General features: G+C 53.2%; 1 protein-coding gene across 1 annotated transcript in view; it reads right to left on the bottom strand.

Moving 5' to 3' along the window:
* LHFPL7 (LHFPL tetraspan subfamily member 7) overlaps positions 1-11,413 on the bottom strand; it is a 50,049-nt gene extending 38,636 nt beyond the window's left edge. Inside the window, exons 1-2 of the mRNA XM_053274762.1 lie at positions 10,781-11,413; positions 331-469 (exon numbers count right to left, since the gene is read on the bottom strand). Coding sequence (XP_053130737.1) covers positions 331-469; positions 10,781-11,092 — 451 coding nt within the window. The 5' untranslated portion in view covers positions 11,093-11,413. The remainder of the gene's footprint in view (positions 1-330; positions 470-10,780) is intronic.
* Positions 11,414-12,701: the final 1,288 nt, after the last annotated feature.

The following is a 12,701-nucleotide window of genomic DNA, read 5'->3' on the forward strand; positions in this document are numbered from 1 at the left end:
TACAAGCCCAAATGGAATGTCGACAGAGGACAAGCCACCCCCCGTTTGCTTTTAAGACAGGCAAGTTGCCAGCTCTCGGCATCCATTCCTTTGTGACAGGTGGAAACCCGGAGTGGTTTCAAAAGCCACGTCCCTAGTTCTTTACTGGTTCATGCCGGACCTAGGTATCCACACTGCTATCCAAAGGGAAACAAGTGGCAGGGACCAAAGAAGCCAGATTTAGGAAAATGGCGAGCACTTGACCGAGTTAAAGTTACGGGTGCAGGTTTCAAGCAGACAAAGGACCACCTGAAGACACCAAGAAACTGGCTTATCGGCTCACTCACTCACCCGCAGCCGTCTGGATGTAACCAGCCAGAGTGCAGACCCGTCTCTCGCACTGGCCGCTAGGAAGGAAGATCACGATGACCGCCAGCAAGGAGCTGAAGGCCAGAAGCGCACAGCCCCCGGAGCACAGCACCGCACTCGTCTGAAACAAGAAAGACAGGCAGGCATTCATTAGGGAGAGACAACCCTTCATGCGGGCGGGGGGTGGGGTGTTCTGCATCTATGGACCTGCTGGGGTTAGGAAGATAAGAAAGCTGCATTATACAAAGTCAGATCCATGGTCCACCCTGCCGGTCCAATTTGCTAAGCAGGGTCTGCCTTGGCTCACATTTGAATGGGAGACTACTGTAAGATATTCCCTTTCGGGGACAAGGCCGTAGTTCAGTGGTAGAGCATTTGCTTTGCACTCAGAAGGTCTAAGATTCACTCCCTGGCAGCATCTCCGGATAGGGCTGTCCCCGGTGCCTTTCATGTTCCAGTGCTTAAGTCTGCCGTTAAATCTATTGCTCACGGTTCAGCGTCACTCGGTCCCGGGAGTAATCAGGATTCCGGGGCGCTGCGATAATAACAAATGTATTACACGCATGGTGGGGTTAGGTATTGAATACAAGAGCCATTAGGTGCCGCCGATGCGTTTCGCCGCCTTCGCTGATAGATAAAATGGATCCAGTTACCGTCCCTTAATTACCACAACGCTTCGTGGAAGCCGCCCTGCTTTTGACGAACATGGCCCTGCTCTTCCGGGGGGGGGGCACATGGGGGGAGACAGAGAAGAGCTCTATGTGCCGCACGCTTTTTTAAAAAACCAATTCTTTTAAAAGAGAAGGCAAGTTTAATTTCCCAAACTGTGCAAAATGATGCCACTTGAGCCATAATTCAAAACTTACAACTAAAAATCTACAACTTAAATTAGAACACATCCTTTTCTCATAAAACGTCCTACTTTTCATAGCTAATAGAGCGCTCCCAACACAACTCAACCCAATTGGGTTTTATGATTTGTATTTATTTATTTATTCATTCATTCGATTTCTATACCGCCCTTCCCCAAAATGGCTCTGGCCGGTTTACACAGAGAAACAACAAATAAATAAGAGAAGAGAAGAGGGACCCCTGTCCCCAAAGGGCACACAATCCAAAAAGAAACACAAGATAGGCACCAGCAACAGTCACCGGAGGTCCTATGCTGGGGGTGGATATGGCCAGTTGCTCTCCCGCTGCTAAATAAAGAGCATCGCCACATTAAAAGGTGCCTCTTTTCCCTCGGTATTGATCTGAGTAAGAGCTAGTTATCTCCTGTCTGACAAACATATAGATAGATACTCTCACGCAGGGATTCTCAGCGTTGCATCCCCAGATGTTATTGGACTTCAACTCAAAGGCCACTAGGCTGGGGATTATGGGAGCTGAAGTCTAATAACATCTGGGGACCCAACACTGAGAATCCCTGCAAGTATCCAGTGCTGACCAGAGCTGCAAATGGATTAAGTGAGTCAGGAGGACCCAGATCGGTGATTTGGCACTTCTATTCTTGGCAGATCAGACCAGCATCCTTTAAAAAAGGGAAGGGCAGGGAAGAGAGATCTCTAGAAACGTGAAAGATGCTACCTTTCAAAAATGTGATCAATTTCCTAAATGGCCTGTCTCTTTCAGTCAGGGGCAATCTCCGCCTGCTTTCTTGGACCTGACCCCCACAATGCAATGCACAAAATTCTCTGCCAGCATCGTAGGGCTTGGGAAATCGCAGCTGGGTGGAAAGGGTGCTATTCTGGTGTGAGCACACCTGATCTGTGGCTTCACCCCATGGAGCCGCTCTGGGAAGAGGATCTAGGTTCCATGCCCCCTCCTTGGCAGCATCTCCAAGAGAAGGCTGAGAGAGACTCCTGCCTGCAACCTTGGAGAAGCTGCTGCCAGTCTGGGTTGACAATCCTGAGCTGGATGGACCAAGAGTCTGACTCGGTATATGGCAGCTTCCTATGTCTAGGAGCTTGCTTTTAAAGCAGTTCCTTTCAAATGCAGGGTTATTGCTTCGGGTTTTAAATGCATCGCTCACCACTTAGAGCTCCTGCATAAGCAGCGCATGAACCTTTTTCAAAGGAAAGAGGAGGGATTCTATGTGTGCAGGGCGCGAGCACGTAACACACCCACAGCCCCAGCCCCAAGGTTTGTTCACATCGCACCAGTTCTCCTCAACTCCTCCTAATTTGGTCTGCAAACTCCCGTGCCTCCGCAGCCGAGAATAAAACCTCCACATCAGTATTCACCTTCCTCCCTCCAATCGGCAGGGAACGAATATTTCAAAACGCTCCGTATTAGAAGCTCCGTTTGGTATTCATCTCCAGCCTTCCCCCCCTGCAAGCCATAAAAGAAAATCATTTTTGCTCCCTTCTCAGCCACGGTGCTGCATTTCCAGAGGTGCCCCGGCTGCCCCTGATTTAACACTAGATAAGCTCCCATTAATGGATGCTTGAACCTCAGGCCACGGGGCCAAGCCACGCAGAACGGGGGGGGGCAGCCTTGAAACCCAGCGTGGGGTCTTGCCAAGGTATCCACCCAAAATTATGCAAAGAAAGGAAGCATCTCAAGACTGGGAAGACTGCCCACAAACACAACGGCCAAGCTCAGAATCAGCTTCAGCAGGGCTGGGCAGATGGATGCAAACTTCTGGCAACGTGTTCGTGTTCTTGACCTCAAGCGACCAGGGATCTGCGAACCAGCCCTGTGCATCAAGAGCAAAAGAAGAGCTTTGGGTTTCTTTTCTGGGATCTCAAGCAACTTGTTTGTCTCTTGCAATGCCCCCAGACCACCGATTTGCAATGCCCCCAGACCCCCCGCCCCCGGCAGCAGGAGCAAGGCAGGGATGAGAGGCCCCCCCCCGCCCCGTTCCCTACATAATCAATCATGCGGAGAGGTTATTAACAGTCAGCACCGGTGCATTTCCAATGATAATTTCATTTCTGAACTGCCATCTTGATGTATTATTTACGGGAGCCGAGCAAGAGGATTACTCCGCCCGCCCCCCTCTTCCCCTTCCTCTTCAGCAGCCCCGCCAGGCTTTGGGGGCACCCAAGCAGGAAAGGGGGCTTCTCTGCTAAAGCACCCCGAGGGCGGGGGGTGAGCTAGAAGGGCAGGGGCGGAATGAGGCAAAGATTTGGGACTGGGGTGGGGTCAGGGGCAAGTTAAATCTATTTTACAACTCCCCCCCACCGAGGGGAATATCTGACAGTGCTCACACTTCTAGTCTCAGCATCCTGTTTCACACAGCAGCCCACCAGATGCCTCTGGGGAGCCCACAGGCAGGACTTGAGGGCAGGCCCTCTCTCCTGCTGTTGCTCCCTTGCAACTGGGATTGAGAGGCATCGTGCCTCTGAGGCTGGAGGTGGCCCACAGCCACCAGGCAGGCAAAATTACCACTCTCAGCCGCCAACAGAAGAAAACCCATCTCTGACCTTTCAGGAAATCCTTGCCCCTCTCCCGTGTCCTTCAGTCACAGACTTGGAGGAAAGGATTTGGGAAAAACAGGAAGTCGCCAGAAGGGCAGGGTACCCAAAATACTTCAGCGGGAAACGGATGGGCGACCCCAGCATCACACACCCAGCCACGGTCAACAACAGCAGCCTTAGAGAGGCTCCAAGACCTTTGTCCGTTTTCACGGGTTCTCCTGGGACAGCCACTTGCCTGAAACCTGGGAGAGCCGCTGCCGGTCAGTGTAGAAAATACTGAGCTAGACGGACAGAGGGTCAGACTCAGTTCGGCAGCTTCCTCCCTTTTGCTCACAGGTGGCCCCCACCACCATCCCGCAATCCTCTGCCACGCGACCTCCTTAAAGCCCAGCTGCCAAGGAGGACTCTGCCTGGTTTAACGGGACATGGTGAGTTTATCGATGGTAGAGATGATTGTGTGCTTCGATTTCTCTTTTCAAGAAGCGGGATGGCCGCCACCGGCGTCGTCACACCCACCAAGGTAACCCAGCCATCGATGCAGGGCTGCCGTTAATCAGGATTTATTAGGCCACGTAACGGCATATTTATAGACCCACCCGGGGCCCTTAATTTGTTTGGGGATGAACAATTAATCAGCCCCCGGAGTGGGAGCAGACGAGACAGGAAGGTTTTACGGCTTCCAAGAGCCTTTTGGGGGCAAGGACATAATTCAAAAAATAGAGATTCTGCCCACGAGATCTGCAGAGATCGATGGTGGCCAAGAGCAGGAGTGACGCTGAAGCCCAGTTCCGGAGCTCAGGACCAGCCACTGCTTCAGGACGGGGTTCTCGCCTACCTCGGAGGGGCTCACAAATCTCCGGACTCCAGGTGTGATCCGCCATTGTCAGAATATTAGCAGCATCTGGGGAGAAACACTCTCTCCCTGCTTTGAAAGGTCTCTGCTGTTAAGCCCAAACGCCGGCTTGGGTCTGCAAGGCCCGCCCCCCCTCCTGGCTATTGACTGAGCCTCTGTGATGTCACGGAAGTGCTGGTCCTCAACCACCCACCCCAACCCCCACCTTTGGTGGCACGGTGGAACTGCAATGAAACGGCAGAATGCACAAGTCTGCACTGCAGAGTCTAAAGATCCAATGGTGCCGATGATGCGTACGTGGCATATAGAACGAAAATGGCAACGCGTACTCCAAGAGAAGCCCCCACAAATTTTTGGGGTGTGTGTGCTTAGCTTCCAGGCAGTGACGAAGGCCAGTGGCTTAGAGTGGGGGTTCACAATCTTGGGTCGCCAACTGTGGGGACTACAAACCCCATCATCCACGGGGGGTTGCAGTGGGGGGATCACTGTGGATGATGGGTTCTGTGGTCTTTTGTGGTCCTGCCGGCTGGGGGCCCAAAGCTGGGAATCCTGGGTGTAGACAGACCTGCGATAGATTTGCAGGCAGCTTCCTGACTCGGCAGAAGGCAACTTCCTCTGCAACTCCGAAACACACGCTCAGGTTTGGCGACTGCCCACGTCTCCCGGCTGCGCACCATCCCAGGGAAGACGCCCTTCTTGAAGCCCCCCTCTCCCTCCCGCCCGCTCTTGGGTATTAATAGATCCCAGCCCGGCTTCCTGCAGTTCCCCTCCAGCGCGTCCCCGTTTGCCGGCAAAACAGCTCCGCCTGCACCCTTCAGACGCTGACCCGACTTGACAGGAGCAGGCAGCCTATCAAGGCCGGAGGTGACACCACGTCGCTTTCCATCAGGCCCTTCAAGCCGGAGCCAGCCAGCCAGCCGCTGGGAGGGAGGACGGGCGGGAAAGTCCCCGCCCCAACACCGGGGCTGCTTTAAAAACCCTGTTAAATTACGAAAGGAAGAGACCCGACAGTGGGAACGGGAGAGAAGAACCCAGGGTATCGATGGGCATCCATCAGGCTCACCGGCATCCCCAGATCACAGTTGCTTACTTGGCTGGGGTCGGGTGGGGGAAGAGGTTTTTCTCCCTCTCGCACACTATCATAACTCAGGCTCATCCACTGCAGCTAAAATTCGTACACCGCTGAGAGATTTACATATCAGGCGGTATAACAATATGGGCGGTCGATCGATCGATGCCGGGAGATTTGGGACAGACAAAAGGGAGTCCTCCTTGGCACAACGTGCAGCTGAACTTCAACATCCTCTGCCCCCAGATGCGGCGATGGCCACCAACTGAGACAGACTTAAAAAGGGATGAAACACATCCGCGGAGGAGAGGCAAGAGTCCTTCCTTTTGTGGGGTTTAACATTTCCTGGCCATCCGATTCCACGGGACGACCCCTGCTTCTAGTGTTGTGAGCCGGGTTCCCTGTAAGAGGGTTTCCCAGACGGTGTTGACTACAAGACCCAGAAGCCTCAGCAGCAATGGCATTTGGCCAGGGATTCTGGGAGTTAACAACATCTGGGAATCCCTCTTACAGGGAACACGGGTTGTGAGAGGGGGAGGAAAACCTCTCTCTCGCTCTCCTCTCTCCACTGCAACCTTGAAGAAGCCGCTGCCAGTCTGTGCAGACAATCCTGAGCTAGATGGACCAAGGGTCTGACTCAGTAAATGGCAGCTTCCTATGTACAAAATGTTTCCCTTACGACAAAGAAGTTTACTTTAGAGGAAGCCCACCGCCAACCCGGCAACAGGCTACGCACGTCCATTTGAAAGCCCTTCCATGGACCAGTGCAGGTTGTACTTCTGCGAGAACGTGCACAGATCAGTCTGACGGATGGTGGAGGAGAGAGAAAAGAGGAGGGGGCAGCCAAAGGATTAGCACATCAATGGCGCAGTCCAGGACCCCCATCAAGGCAGGCAAAGACAACGAAATTTTAATTAGACAGCACCTTGGGAGCCTCGCTAGTTGCCAGAGCAGACCTCCCTTTCACACCCAGCACGCCTTCCTCACGGCTCCAGAGGGGGAGAGGGTCTTTCCACGCTCCACACCAGGGCCAGAGGCGGCATTAGAGGCACACAGGGCCACTAAGATCTTCCTATGGGGGAAGATCTTCCAGTGCTCATATGTACCCATCCAAATGCAAACCGAGGCAAGCCCTGCTGAGCAGGGTGACATCTCCGAGGAAGCTGCTGCCTTCTGAGTCACACCACTGGTCCAGCTAACTCAGTATTGTCAACACTGACCGGCAGCAGGTCTCCAGGGTTTCAGGCTCAGGGGTCTTTCCCTGTTCTTAAAATAGAAATATATCAACAGGAGCCATCACACAGGACCTTGCCCTGAACGATACCATTCAGGATGCAACCACACGTTGGAATTCGGCCTGTACCGAGGGCAAGAAAGCTCACTGCTCACCAGGCGGCAGTTCATCAGGCTAGCCAGAAAGGATTATGCAGACGGCTATTCAGACAACGGCCAAGTTATTATGAAGCTGCAAAGCAGGAGTTGGCGGTGGCGGGGGGGGGGGGAGATTCCTCTCCTCCATCTAAAGGAGTGTTTGCAATATTAAACAGACAGGGCAGCCCTCGTTAGAGAAGAAAAGGCCCATTAATTAACCTCTATGCACGATTCAAAGCATCATTTGTAGGGCGATTAGCATAATTCCCCCTAGTACAAACACAGAGAATGCATTAGCAATCATTTGCTGAGTGAACCTGTGCTCGCTTGCTCGCTCTCTCACATACACACACACACACACACACACACACACACAGAGCTACCCCAGAACCACCTTTACTCCAAGAAAGCATCATGAGGGGGCAGCATTTCCAATTTCAACACCTGGCGGGGGCACAAAGCCATTTTAGCAGGGGCAAGGGCCTATGCCCGAAGACCACACTTCAATATATCCTATTTTTAAAACTGCAGAGAGCGCTGTCCGTTCCACAGCATCAATGGGCAGTCATTGTTGAGGTCTCATCATGTGGACTTTTCCACTGGCATCACCACTTCCACTGAGGAGAGGAGAGCTGGTCTGGTGGGAGCAAGCAGGACTTGTCCCCTTAAGCTAAGCAGGGTCCACCCTGGTTGCATCTGAATGGGAGACTAGAAGGGTGAGCACTGGAAGGGAACTTGGAACCTAGAGGCTCTTTCCAGGGCGGCTCAATCCCCTAAGGGGAATCTCTTCCAGCGCTCACACATGTAGTTTCCCATTCAAATACAACCAGGGTGGAATTCATGCTTGCTACCACAAGACCAGCTCTCCTCCCTACCAGGGTCTGGGCCCCAGGTTCAATCCCTGGCAGCATCTCCAGACAGGGCTGAGAGACACTCCTGCTTGCAAGCTTGAAGAAGCCGCTGCCAGTCTGGGTAGACAATCCTGAGCTAGATGGACCAAGGGTCTGACTCAGTATGTGGCAGCTTCCTAGGTTCCTATGCTCTTACACCAAGCAGTGGCCTCATCTCCTAAGAAGAATATCTTACAGCACTCACATGCAGTCACCCATCCTAATTTAAAAACCAAAGTAAATCCTGCTTAGCAAAGGAGACCATTCATCCTTGCTGCGGCTACAAGACCACCCGAGTTCTTCAGGGGACCCTGCATAGAAAGCACACAAAGCCTGTTGCCTCCGACAGGCTGCAGAGACCAACCAAGGCACCTCAGGGTTGGCAGGATGGCTAATCCCACCCCTCGCCCCCTCCACCCCAAACTTCTGGGGTTCCAAGCAGCAAAGCCATAGGAAGCTACTCACTTGGAGACCAGCACAAAGACAAGCAACAGACAGCACCTCCCTGCCAACCGTATTGAAAGCAAGGGTGAAGAATTGCTTTCTTCAGGGGCCTGGAGCACCTTCCTTAGGAGGCAAGGCTACAACGCCTGGGGCTTTTTAGTTTGGAGAAAAGACGACTGCAGGGAGACATGATCGAGGTCTACAAAATCATGCAAGGGGTGGAGAAAGCGGATAGAGAGATATTCTTCTCCCTCTCACATAACATGATAACCAGGGGCCATCCCATGAAATTGATTGCTGGGAAATCTAGGACCAACAAATGGAAGTACTTTTTCACACAACACATAATCAACCTGTGGAATTCTCGGCCACAAGATGTGGTGACAGCCAACCACCTGGATGGCTTGAAGAGGGGTTTGGATAACATCATGGTCTATCAACGGCTACTGGTCAGAGGGCTAGAGGCCACCTCCAGCCTCAAAGGCAAGTTGCCTCTGAGTACCAGTTGCAGGGGAGTCACAGCAGGAGAGAGGGCACGCCCTCAACTCCTGCCTGTGGCTTCCAGCAGCATCTGGTGGGCCACTGTGCGAAACAGGATGCTGGACTAGATGGGCCTTGGGCCTGACCCAGCAGGGCTGTTCTTATGCTTTCTAGATAAGCCAGTTCCCAGGAAACTGTCACACTCCAGCGTGACCAAGAAACAGAACCAGGGTGGGGCTATGCAAATGAAAGGGCGGAGTTATGCAGGCAGTATATGAACAGCCTTCTAATGAATGTATCATGCGGCCATCTACGCAGGCAGACCCTGCTCCAAAGACCGAGTTCGGACATCTCAAGGAACTAGAACCAAACCCAAGTTCTCTTAGTTGCCTTCAACTCAGAGCTGGAAGAAGCCAGCCGCCAGAAGGCAGAAAGCAACATCTGCGTCAAACCAAGTTGTTTGGTGGTGAAGCTCAATTGCATGACTAATCTGTTATCCTGCAGCATGGATCTTCTTTGGAAGAACACACACGGCCCTTTGAAAAGATCCAAAGCCAAGCAGTTTACAGACAAAAATATGTTACATAGGTACATAGGAAACTGCCCTATACTGAGTCAGACCATTGGTCTATATAACTCAGTATTGTCTGCACAGACTGACAGCAGCTTCTCCAAGGTTGCAGGCAGGAATCTCTCTCAGCCCGATCTTGGAGAGGCTGCCAGGGAGGGAACTTGGAACCTTCTGCTCTTCCCAGAGCGGCCCCATTATCCCCTGAGGGGAATACCTTACAGTACTCACACATCAAGTCTCCCATTCATATACAACCAGGGCGGACCCTGCTTAGCTAAGGGGACAAGTCGTGCTTGTGACCACAAGACCAGCTCTCCTCTCATATTCTCTTGAATAGTTTCATTGTACAGAGTTGCACGAAAAGCAAAAGGGAAAGGGGGTGGGGAGAGTTCAATATCATTCTACTGAAATTGACCGAGAGTGGTTAATTTGGCTTTCAAGAAAAGAGAAGAGCCTACAGGATGTTTCCTGGATTATTCACCTGGGGTTGTTCTCTTTAGATCTCTGAAAAATGAAGTCCTGGGAGTGATTTTTAAAGGCTGCTTTTTAAAAGTGTTTCTAGGCCAGAAGCAGTGAAGGAACAGAGACAGGCTTGAGCCTTGGTTGCTAATGCTTAAAGCCAGAAGCAACAATAGATCCAAATCCTACAATCAAGATGGACAAGCAGCAAGCTCAACCTAACCGAATTTGTCTGGAAACCCAAGAGCATTCTATTGCCAGGGAAGCAGAAAGAACATCTGCCGGCAAAGCAGATGCTCTACCACTGAGGTATGGCCCCGTCCTCATAACAGGAAGCTGCCTTCTACCCAGTCAGACCCTTGGTAGATCTTCAGCTCAGTAATGTCTGCACTGACTGGCAGCAGCTTCTCCAAGCTTTCAGACAGGGGTCTCTCCCAGCCCTACCTGGAGATGCTGCCAGGGATGGAACCTGTGACCTCCTGCACGCAACGCAGAACTGTGGCCCCCATCCTCTAAGAGGAACCTCTTTGCAGACGGTGCACACGTGCAGTCAGCCATGCAAATGCAGACCTCAGCAAGGCAAACCCGGCTTAGCCAAAAGAGACCATTCCCACTGACTACGCCAAGACCAGCTCTCTCCACCCCAAACCCATGCCAGTGTTCTTGGACGTCAATCCTGGGCTTGCAGCCCGGCCCCGCATTTCTGTGCTCATTTGAAATATTAAGGCCAACCGATTTCACCAGGTTGCCCCGAGTTCCGTGGGAGGTGCCTCTCCCCCGGATTCCGGGAGAGCCCGTCATCCCCCGCTGCCAGACCTAGCTCCCTTCCAAACGAGACGGGAGCAGCAATCCCGGGCCGGCAGCGACACTCACCTGCCAGGAGCCGGAAGGGATCTCGCTGAAGCGGCCCAGGCCTCCGAAGGTGTAGCAGTCGTAGAGGCGCTGCTGCAGGGGCTCGGAGCAGTGCCAGAGCAGGCCGAAGCTCACCTCGCCGCCGCCGGCGTCCTCCTGCTCCTCCAGGGCGGCGGCGGCGGCGGCGGCGGCGGGGGGCCAGTGGCGGGCGGCGGCGGCGGCCGTCCCCGGGTGCTGGCGGACGATCCAGGCAGGCGCCAGGAAGCTGAAGCTGCAGACGGCCACCAGGCAGGAGGAGAGCAGCGCCCAGAAGCAGCCCACCCCGCTGAACATGGTCCGCGGCGCTCCGGCTGCTGCCTGCGTGCGCTCCAGCAGCGCCGCATCCGCCGCCGCCGCCGCCTTCGCCTTCGCCTTCTCGGGGCGCGCCAGCCTGCGCGGGGGGCTCCTCCTGCCTCTGCTCCGCCGCCGCCGCCCGGCCGGCTCAGCCAGCCCGGCTCCAGGCTCCCATCAAGGGGACGCCGGCCCGGCTGATGCCTGCGGCGGGGCCAGGGAGAACGCACGTGGCTGGCCGGCCGGCGCGCCCTCGGAGAGCTTCGCTGTGCGCGCTGCTGCTGCTGCCACCACCGGGACTGCCTGGCCGGCCGCGGCGGCGTGTTCACGCGTCTGCCCCGGTGGGCGGCGGCGGCGGCGCCTCCCCGGCTCCTCCAGCCCCCCCGCAGCGTCACGTGGAGCCCCCACCCTCCCCTCCCGGCGCTGCGCCCTCCGCCAGGGGCGCTCGTACCCCCGCACTTCGGGGAACCCCTGCGAACTGAGCCGAGAGGCGCCTTTTTAAGATGGTGATGAGCCTCCGACAGTTAGCAGGGGGAGAGCAACTGGCCCTTTCCACCCCCAGCACAGCGTCCCTCCAGTGGCTGTTGCTGGTGTCAGCTTGATGATGATGATGATGATGATGATTTTATTATTTATATCTTTATTGAATTTTTATACCGCCCCTCCCAATTTGGCCCAGGGGGGTTTACAAACAAAACAAAAACAGTCAAAATCAGTCAACAACAAAAACAAAAACCCTAAAATGCTATAAGACAATCAGTTAAAAAACAATTTAAAAGACCCAGTAGAGGATGCCAGACAAGATAGGCCTTGGGCCTGATCCAGCAGGCTGTTGGGATGTCTGGCAGAGGTTCTTGTTCATGATATGTGCTTTCCACTCTTCTGCAGCAAGGCAGAACCGTTTCATTGAAACAGGCTCCAGCATCAATGGCATTAGAGGCAAACAGTTTGGGATGTTGCAATAATATTTACAAAAGTGGCAGATGATGTTCAAACTAAATAAAACATTGATGCAGATATATGTATTAGAGACTGGTCTAATGTATTGATTTTTGGAATGGTGGGTATGCAAGTTTATCCATATTTTTTGTCTTAACTTTTATAAGGAATATTTACTTGTTCATAAGAATATCTATCTATCTATCTTCTGTCTCCCTCTTGTGATCTTTGAGGGATAAACTGTTCCACATGCTACCACCTACTGAAGTCTGGTTGGCGGGCATGCAGGACAGGCATTCTACTCCATTCATGTGTAAAGCCCCCATTTAAAGACATCTGAACCAGTGTGCCATCACATCTTGTGGCAGTCAGTTCCACAAGCTACAGATATATTGTGTGCCGCAATCGCTTGGTGTCCTGAACCCACTGATAATCAATGACACAAGGAGACCCCATATTCTAGCATCACAAGGGATTATTTATTGATTGATTACATTTTATATCCCGCTCTTCCTCCGAGGAGCCCAGTGCAGTGTACTACATACTGAGGTCTCTCCTCACAACAACCCTGTGAAGTAGGTTAGGCTGAGAGATAAGTGACTGGCCCAGAGTCACCCAGCAATTCTCATGGATGAATGGGGATTTGAACTCGGGTCTCTCCCCGGTCCTAGTC

The sequence above is a fragment of the Hemicordylus capensis genome, chromosome 12, assembly GCF_027244095.1.
Source record: "Hemicordylus capensis ecotype Gifberg chromosome 12, rHemCap1.1.pri, whole genome shotgun sequence".
NCBI lineage: Eukaryota > Metazoa > Chordata > Lepidosauria > Squamata > Cordylidae > Hemicordylus > Hemicordylus capensis.